This window comes from Trachurus trachurus, assembly GCF_905171665.1.
Source record: "Trachurus trachurus genome assembly, chromosome: 14".
NCBI classification, from domain to species: Eukaryota; Metazoa; Chordata; class Actinopteri; order Carangiformes; family Carangidae; genus Trachurus; species Trachurus trachurus.
In genome coordinates, this window is record NC_139903.1 from 13,572,046 (window position 1) to 13,581,675 (window position 9,630).

The 9,630-nt window shown below is 41.2% G+C and overlaps 1 protein-coding gene across 2 annotated transcripts; it reads right to left on the bottom strand.

Moving 5' to 3' along the window:
- Nucleotides 1-90: 90 nt before the first annotated feature.
- On the bottom strand, nucleotides 91-9,630 carry rab6a (RAB6A, member RAS oncogene family). 2 transcript variants are annotated; one of them, XM_083986267.1, is made up of 8 exons: nucleotides 9,230-9,630; nucleotides 6,727-6,785; nucleotides 6,559-6,612; nucleotides 5,776-5,881; nucleotides 5,394-5,505; nucleotides 3,876-3,969; nucleotides 2,814-2,880; nucleotides 91-1,656 (listed from the first exon to the last, which is right to left on the bottom strand). In XM_083986267.1, the coding sequence occupies exons 1-8, from the start codon at nucleotides 9,297-9,299 to the stop codon at nucleotides 1,592-1,594; spliced, it is 627 nt and encodes a 208-aa protein (XP_083842393.1). In that variant the 5' UTR covers nucleotides 9,300-9,630; the 3' UTR covers nucleotides 91-1,591. The 2 variants fall into 2 exon arrangements, with proteins under 2 accessions (XP_083842393.1, XP_083842394.1); XM_083986268.1 differs by lacking the exon at nucleotides 3,876-3,969 and adding an exon at nucleotides 4,909-5,002.

Below are 9,630 nucleotides of genomic sequence, written 5' to 3' on the forward strand. Positions count from 1 at the left end.
CAGCACTTGAGCACGCAATAATGACATAACACACCATGCCAATCCATCACTAAACGGATATCTTACAGCTGTCAAATAATAAGACATCAGTTTCAGCAGCGGTGACAAATGTATTTTTATTCTTTCATTTAAAACCATTCCATACAGAAACGTTAAGGACTACTTTGCTAAACAAATCAGACTCTCCTCCATAAGTTCACACAAAAATTGCACAGTTTAATCAGTATGATCAAATTTCCTTTTAGAAGTGGTGGAGGGAACAGAGGACTCTGCTGGTTCTGTTAAAGGTGGTCCAGATGGGTGCATATATTTTTTTTTATTAGTTATTCAGGACTCATACCAAAAGTGAAGATATTAACAGCCATAAAAAAAGAAACATGAATCCAACAGAAATAAATATTACAAGTCATTGTGGATTAAATACACATTTAGAATAATCACTAACAAAATCAATGCCAAAAAATAAAAACAAGCAAAAAGAAAACTTTAAATTGTTCGTAAAATGTCATACCAAACTTAACTAGATAAACCCAAAGCAACGGAAGCCCTCTACAATTAAACTCAAAAAATGCATATATCCCCATATCTAATGTTCATGGTGGGTTTCATGATTATGAGAAAATGCTTAAAAACTATCAAATAAATTCTTTCAATCTATGAAAGCTGTAGTCTTTAGAAAAAAAAAATCTATCCAAATAAAAAGATAATAGAAAATGGAAGCCAGTGTAAAAATAACCCACCTTAAAGGATAAGTATGGGAAAAGAGGAAGGACGGTAATGTGGATAGTAAAGTGTTAGTGTTGCTGTTATTTGAGGAGTTGAGTTTTTGTGCTGGTTTGTAACTGTGTGGTTTCAATGTGTTGACTTATGCTGGTACATGGTGGGAGAACTGTGACTCTGCTGGTAGAGGCACCTCAAAGCACAAACTCAGTTTAACATAACAATAACATGCTACCTCCAACTTCAGCTGCATTTGTGTACAGTAAAATCGTCAACACTGAGATCTCCCAAAAATGTTAATAATTCACTTTAACTAAAACCTTTTCCACACATTATTCCAGACAAAGAAAGCACAATTCATGAATGGATTGTTGCATACACACAACAAATGATGTTAGCAAATGCACATAGCACCCACATCGTGCTTATTAAGCTTAAAGCAATACTGAACTTTTTAAAGAATATTCCCACTCTTACACACATACTTTGATTTGATATCTTTAAACATACATATTCTTTCAGTTTGGTTCAACAAGTCGTTTCTAGACACAAATTACAGCAACATGCCACCCTGTTCATCTGAAATGAAAGACAACAGGAGCTCAGTGAAAAAGCCTGAGCTCCAAGCTGTGTAAACTGTTTCATTATACGTATGTGTTACAGCGTAATTATTTAATTTAAGTGATTTATGACTTTCAGGTAATCCCGATGAGAGCGCAACGTTTCCACAACGGCGGGGATAATGGATGTAGTGTTCACTTTCAGGATGGGGCACAAAGGCAGGTGTAGTGAGGGGAACAGATACAGAAAAAAAAACAGAACCAGGTTTGAGAAAAAGCCAGTAAAAGTAATTTTTAGCCATGTGCCAACATTAGCAGGAACAGCCTCCTTCACTGACGGGCTGCTCCGGTGGCTCCTTCAACTTAATGTCTATCACTGAGGGGATATGAATTAAGGAACATCACATCAAGAATGGAAGAAATGCATGTCAGAAATGCCGATGAGGGGTTGATAGCACTAAATTGTTTTCTAGACGCGAGAATGGAGATAACATTTTGTGGTTTTGTACTTTGTAAAGAACTGTATCACCTTTGTGTCATAGTGAGGACACTTACTGATTACAACCTGTTGAAGAGGAAATAAGCTAGTGAACCTTTTTAAAGACGGGAGATTTATTGGGTCACATTAAAATTCCACAATAATTATAAGCAAATGCGAGTCTGGTGCTCAGAGTTTATATAACACGTCACTGTTTACAAATTGAACATGTACCGTAGTCCGTCTAAATAAAAATAAAGTTACAGTTGTGAGATGTGCAGCTGACAGTGACAGTTATGCCACTATCCGATCCTCCGTTGCTCACATCGTGAGAATGGGACAAAGCCTCTTGGACACATACAGTATATGTGTACATTGTTTGTTAAATCGGCTCATTTCAGTTTTTGCCGGTAGAAAAACATGAAATCGGGTGTTTCTCTCGCATGCTCTCTCTTTCACACTCCCTCGCTTGCCCTGGATATAAATGAATGATATATAAAACAAAAATTAGTGAGAAAAAAAAAACAGACGCATGGACATCATGAAAATGAAACACTGTATAATCTCTGTGACAGTGACCACAGCTGGCCACAGCTGGCCATGCTAGTCCAGGTCAGCCCCACGTGTCAATCACGGGCTACAGTGGTTCAGCGAAACGTGTGGGCACGGGAATTAATATTATTATTGATTATGTACAACACGCATTGCCAGGAAACACCTGATTTGTCTGTTTAGACTACAGACGTATTGGCAGATATCCGATTTGTATATGATTTTTTCCCACGTATGACGGGGGCCTGAATCTGATCTGACAATATCCGATTACATGTGTTTACACGTTCATGTCCGATCTGTGCCACTTGAGAGTAAAAAATCGGAACTGGGCCACTTGAACCATGCAGTGTAAAGACAGCCTCAGAGAACACGGGGGTAACATGATAAAACCTTAGCGCAACAGCCCTGCACCAGATTCTGGTCCTGAGAGCGGCATGACAGGAGAGCGGGGAGACCTCCTGACCCGCCTCTGTCATGACAGACACTAACACAAAGGATACTGTCCTCTCTGCTCTTGTCCTGCGTGGTGTCCATGCCAGGGAGGGCGGCTGCCACACGCCGGAAAAGCTGGAGGGAAAGAGAACCAGATGTATTCTGTCAGGAAAGGAAATATACTTGCCGCATGACATCAAGATGACGTGTTGTCTATATTCCTTTTACATGATTCAGCAAAGACCACTTGAAGCTCACACAGAGGAAGACTCCCAAACAGAGCTTTACAAAATGTGATTTGAAGTCAGCAGCATGTGTTTGAAGTACTGCAAAAAGCCAAAGTCCTGCACTACAGAGGTGGCTTGAAAAGAGGATGTGATTGTAGCTTAAAGGGATAATTCAACATTTTGGCAAATTGGTCCATTGCCATAATCCCTATAGTTTTAGGAGTAGGTTCGTTACCTTTCATCGTCGGTGCAATCTATTTTTAGAACGGTGGAGCAGAGCCACGAGCTGCTGAGAGTTGTTAGATTGTGTATTTGATGAGTTTGATGAGGGAAACCAAGAAATCCCATGAGCCTCCATAGCGTAGCTCTGAGCAGCTCACCGCTCTGCTCCACCGTTCTAAAAATAGCTTGCACCGACAATGGTAACAAACCTACTCCTAAAACTATAGGGAAATGTTGAACTACCCCTTTAATGAGACCTTCCACTGATAGAGCTTGGAGGACTCTAAGTGGTTGATGGATTCACATGAATTTTAAGAAAAAGTGTGCTGAATGTATGATAATGCTCATTATGCCCACCCCCCCTCACTAAACAGCATCATGTAGAACCAGGCTTGATCACATGCAGATTTTCACAGTAACAAATTACTGTTACTGTGTTAATCAGCGGAGTGAGGAGTTTTGGTTTGCAAACCCAGACCCTCCTCTCAGCCAATGCAAATCATTACATGTTGCAGGTGGGAGAGGGCTTGAAAAACAAACCCACACATCTCAGATATGACCAGGGAAAGCTGATGTTTGAAGCACACCTTTATGCACACATGCGTGTGTGAAAGAGAAGCCAATCAGAAGAGAGCATGAGCACGCTACGAACACACACACAAAACGGTGCACACGCTCTACCTGTTTGACATTGTAGCCTGTCTTTGCACTTGTTTCAATAAACAGAACATTCATGTCTTTCGCTCTCTGTTCTCCCTCCTCTGTGGTTATCTGTCTGTGATGAGCCACGAGTCACCGTACACGACACACAAACACCCACAGGGACACGCACATAACGCCACAGACATCGACAAGACGACAAAGGGGGGGAAAAAAATACAGACTGTGATTATATTGAAGTGGATTAACAAGTCGTGCCCCTTCCTGCTGCCACTGTCACCTTTGCTCAACACCAAAAGTTTCCCAACAGAGCTCATGGCTGTTTGCCGTGTCAGCCGAGTTCTTCAACAGGAAGAGGGGGTATTATGTAATAGCTGGGCATTTTCCAAAGTTAGATTTGACAACTGCTACCACTCTCATGTGTGTGTGGTAAATAAGCAGCTGTAACCTCCAGCTGGTTACCATGGCTTGACATAAAGAGTGGAATCGGGGGCAAATGGGGTAGCCCAGTTCTGTCCAAAGCTGACAAACCCATGCACAACCATCTCTCATGCGCACATCATATACACAGCATATGTTTTGTTTTGTTTTTATTTTAAATCTGAAGTTTTCTTTTTTCAATTTGATGTTTTGATGTTTTCAGGGAGGTTTTCCACTGTATAATTATGGAGTTACTGCTCTTATTAAAGTAAAAGTAAGCGTTACTGTTGGTAGACATATTTTTTCTATCTTTGACTAAACAGAGGCCGTTTCATCTCATTTCCAGCTCTTATGTTAAGCTAAGAACTTTTGGTTCTAGCTACTTATTTACCATACAGTCTGTAAAACTGTCAGAAAAAAACGTTTTTCCCCAAAATGTTGGACTATTCCTTTAGAAATATGGAAGGAAGATAAACGAGGACTTCAAGATCTATGTGGTGGAACAGCTGGTAAAATGACAATATGTCTAATTTAGAGCCCTGACATCTGTTTTTGACAGGTGACCTTTGGAGAAAAAGCCAAGGCAACAGCATTTGCAGCAGGACTGGAGAGCACGACGCACACTCAATCTTACCTGCTTCACGTTGTAGCCCGCTTTCGCACTAGTCTCAATAAACATTACATTTAGTTCTTTGGCTTTCCGTTCACCCTCTTCAATAGATACTTGCCTGTGGTAGATAAGGGGGTTAAAAGATGTACAGCCAAAACACAATGCAGCATTTAACAGGCAGATGAAGTGGTTCACAGAGTAAATACTTCAAGATGTAATATCATTACACAACACAGCTGACAACTATCATTTCACATACAAGCTTGATTGGTTAAAGACCAAATAATCACTATCTAAAAAGGAGGAAATCAAGTGTGAAATAAAACAGTCACAGCTTTGAGATCCGCAAAGGGGTCAGAGATAACTCGCTGTGATTGAGTGCTGCCTCAGGAAGAGCTGAGGAATTCAGTATCGACGGGCCGGCAGTAACAATCAATGACTTCATTAGTATGACCTTAATGGAGAGAGCCCGACTGCACAGGAGAGGCAGGATGGGAAGAGCAGATTACCTTTTGTCTGCAAGGTCTGTCTTGTTCCCCACCAACATGATGATGACATCACTTCCCCTCTCTGTTCTCACATCATCAATCCACTTAGTGGTTTGCTGGAAGGAATTGACATCTGAAATACGGATGATGGAGAAACAGGAAGCAGATCAGTATTCAGAAGGTCAAAATGGGTGAATTTGTAACAGAAGGACCATAAGGAATAAAACTACATGTTGTGTAAATGGTCCCAGGTCTGATAAAAAAAAGGGGGGGGGAGGAAAGTGAGCTTGAGCTACATGATGCAATTAACTTAAGTGGATTAAAACAAAAACTAATTTATGTCTTATTAAAAACACAAGACCCATAAACAGACTACAGGGAGGTGCAGAGGTAGTCTACATACTTGTGATGTCGTAAACAACGACAGCAGCCGCAGAGTCTCTGATGTAACTGGGGATGAGGCTACGAAATCGCTCTTGTCCTGCCGTGTCCCACAACTGCAACCTGATCTGTGGGGCAGGAAGGGGAAAGGATGGGAGGAGGAGAAATAAAAGAAGAGAGAAAGAAAATAACAGAAGGGATGAAAACAAAAAACAAGAAAAACCGAGGTCAGAAATGAGGTAAGTTATGGTGACAAAAAAAGTAAATTGAAAGGAAACTAAATGAAGTCAGATGAATGAGGAAAGACAGAAGAGAGGCCGGAGAGAAAGAGAGAGAGAGAGAACCTAGTGCATGCAGGTAGTGGATGACCACCAGAAAGAGCAAGCTGTCTGGGCCCGTGGGGAGAAATAATCACCCTTCACTTGTAATCAACCCTCCTCTCTTGATCAAGTAAGGTGTTTCAAAACAGGAATGGAGAGAAGAGATGGAGGGGTAGGAGGGAGAGGAAGAAAAACTTGTATTGAGGGAAGAAAGAAACAGAGAAAGGGAGGAGGACGGTCCAGGGAGTACGCCATCCAGTTCACACTGGGAGGGCAGTGTGTGTTCGCTAAAAAGAACATAACTGAACTGTTAACAAAAACAAAACAAAAAAACAAGCAAAAAGCCATGTTAGAAATCAGTATGTGAGTATCAACTCCTACAATAAATCAATAAATGTCCCCAATCTGAACAAAGAACAACAGAATATAATCAGCAACACGGTGTGGATTGATAAAACGCCATTATTCATGACAATAAAACTTACTGTTCTGTCTTCAAGGTACATTGTTTTCGACAGGAAGTCTATTCCTATTGTGGCCTGGAGATAGGTAAGACACAGGTTAATAATCATACTCATCTTCAATCAACATTACTGAAGAATGTGGAATTTATGAATGGTGACCTCGTCTTATGAATGGAGCCTTCGTCTCACCTGGTAAGTGTTGTCAAAGCTGTCATACATAAACCTGGTGATCAGCGAAGTCTTGCCCACTGGAAGAGAAACAGAGACAATTATGGTTTGGTGCCGAAATAGCGTGATCATATCAGATAAAGACTGATTATATTATTATTTTTTTCATTTTTGGGGAAGAAATTATTAATTGTTCAGTCCATAAAAACTAAGAAAATAGTAAAACCTTCCTTCTTAGACACCTAATCTGACAAATTCAGATTGCTTGTTTTATCTGGTGCACAGCTCAAACCCCACAGATATTCATCGAATAGTGATATTAAACACAGAAAAGCAGCACTCGCTCGCTCTCCCTGAAATGCTGGAACCAGTGACAGACATTTTTGGCTGATAACCAATTATAATCCATTATCAAAATGGTTTCCAATTTATTTTCTGTTCAACACCATTGGGGAAGCTAAATAAAACCACCCCTTTACTGATAACTGATTGTGAGAAAACAGATCTCACTATTTATAAGCAAGGTGTTATTCTTAGCTTGTTGTGATATATTACACTTCCTCAAATTCAAAGTAGTCAGACGTGGTTGCTGATAATGAAATGACCACAAATAACACAATAAAGGAATGGATTATCAGCTGCAAAATACAACACTACAACATTATGAATAAATATTAAGGTATGAAGCTGCATGTCATTCAACTCCAGCTTCTTTCTGACGGTTTTCCATCCACAGCGGGTGTGGTGCACAATCCTTTTGCATTATATAGAAGTTGGAGGGTTGAGGAATGTCGAGGGACAGGAAGGGTTGGGAACCAGGCTCCCCAATCATCTCGTTTGGCCATGCTGTGTCAACTATGAGGATATTTTGGCTGCTGTAATATAATTAGGTCAAATTATCTAAACATGTCTATATAAAATGCCTTGTGACCATGCTGATATTTTACACTCGTACAGTTGCTTCGAGTTCCCGCACAGGCCTCCTCCTCCTCAGCGTCAGACTGTTTTGCTGAGCTCCAGTTACATTATCAGTTACACCGTGCATCCAGTGATGATGACATGGCCAAAGCCAACACTGCTGTTTACAAGTCCACAAGGAACAAAGCTGATCTTAGACTGTCGGCCTTATCTTGATGGGAGCAAAGGGTCACATGATACCTGACACAATACCTGTCGAAAAATATGCAATAGCAAATAACAAATTGCTGCCTTTCTTCTTTCTTCTTTTTCTTTTTTTTTTTTTTTTTAACGCGACTGGATCCTCCTGTGCCTTTTCTTGTGATGCACCAACCAACTCAGCTGGATCAGTAGTGCTGCTGCTGATGTTGAGCTAATCATACAGATTAAACCTACCAGAAAATCCAAATTAAGTTGACTTTCTCTAGGAATGTCTGCCACATCATCACATATTATTTCCTAATAGCTCTATTGCTATCTATGACACGTGACTGACTGTTTTTGGCGCCAGACCAAAGCCTCACCTCTTGCTGCCTTACAGACATGAATTTTTAAGTTCATCCCCCGGTCTATAACATGAAGCTCAAGACTTGGCTTTGCTTACACGCGTCTTAAAGCTTTGAGCTGGCATGTCAACACAGTACACAGATGTGGAAAACAGTAGGGAAACCATGGGAACACTGTCATGGACTATATAATCAACGACCCCACACACCTTTTCCCTTGAACACAGTAACAAGACTACTCCAAGGCCTCCCGCCCCTCTGGGCTCTCAGTACAAGTAAACCCTGTGTTCAGTTTAAATGGAGAAGGAGGGGGAGAAATGAGTAGGGAGAGAGCAGGAATGCCACTGGGCAGGTTAGGGTAATTGGGGTAACATAACTTCTCAGCAGAAATGCCCCCCACCCGGGGTAGACACTAATTGTAATCTGTTGTAATGTTTTGTAGACTTGAATCGAGATGTTTTCTGAACACTGCAGCAAATACTTCAGTTACAATACAAGTGATGTTTACAAGTGGAAAATCCATTTAGGTTTATTATATCAACCAACCTGTTTCTCCATTGAAGTTGCATTATCGCACTTTGCACAGCACCTTTCTACCAGATAACAACTAATTTACAAGTTCAGTTATTATCAAACTATGTTCATAGTCTATCTATCTATCTATCTATCTATCTATCTATCTATCTATCTATCTATCTATCTATCTATAACTTTCTATTGCTGTTTCTGTCGCCGTTAACGTTGTTCATCATCATCGCCACGTAAATTAGCTACGTGACAGGCAATAATGCTGTTTCAACAGATAAGACTTAACACGTCGAAGTGATTAAGTTGTATTTATGTGACTCTAGCGTGAAATTATGACTCGGTAACAAGTGTCAGTGTCGCAATGCTCCGACCGAGCCAAGTTTATCGTTACGCAGCTAACTTACTGTTAGCCTGTTAGCTTGTTAACGTTAATCACCGCCTCCGTTTGGAGCACAACTCACTCACTCACTCACTCACTGCCACCAGTCGACTCGACATCAGACAAAACTTTCAGCTTCAAAGTCTTGACTTACCGCTCTGTTCCCCGAGAAAGACCAGTTTAAATTTCCTTAAAGGGTTTCCGAAGTCTCCGGCCGAAGACATGACTGTATGAAACAACGACGAGCCCCTGGCGTCACTTTTCTCGGGAGCTTCCCAGCTACTACCGCTGCTGCTGCTGCTGCTGCTGCTAAGCTAAGCTAACCACAGTTGTTGCTGCCTGCTACTACAATGTCCTGGATCCGCAACCTGTCATCCGCCTGCCGACCCCTCTACTCAGGTCAGCTGCCGAGGTTTCCTGCTCCAAAATCAGACCTTTAATAAGCTCTGAGACACTTTTGAACAACTCCCTAACTCTACTGCGGCCAAGTTAGCGTCACTGCCGATCCTCCTCTGACATGTCTGGACCCACCGCAGCTACTAGCCTCCTCCTTCT

Bases quoted from the DNA above. Each gene is read 5' to 3' on its own strand.
- rab6a (XM_083986267.1), bottom strand. From the start codon at position 9,299: ATGTCTTCGGCCGGAGACTTCGGAAACCCTTTAAGGAAATTTAAACTG. The intron at 6,786-9,229 runs GTAAGTCAAGAC...TTTCTCTTCCAG, and splicing joins CTTTCTCGGGGAACAGAGCG to TGGGCAAGACTTCGCTGATC. The intron at 5,506-5,775 runs GTATGTAGACTA...TCCGTATTTCAG, and splicing joins CGTTGTTTACGACATCACAA to ATGTCAATTCCTTCCAGCAA.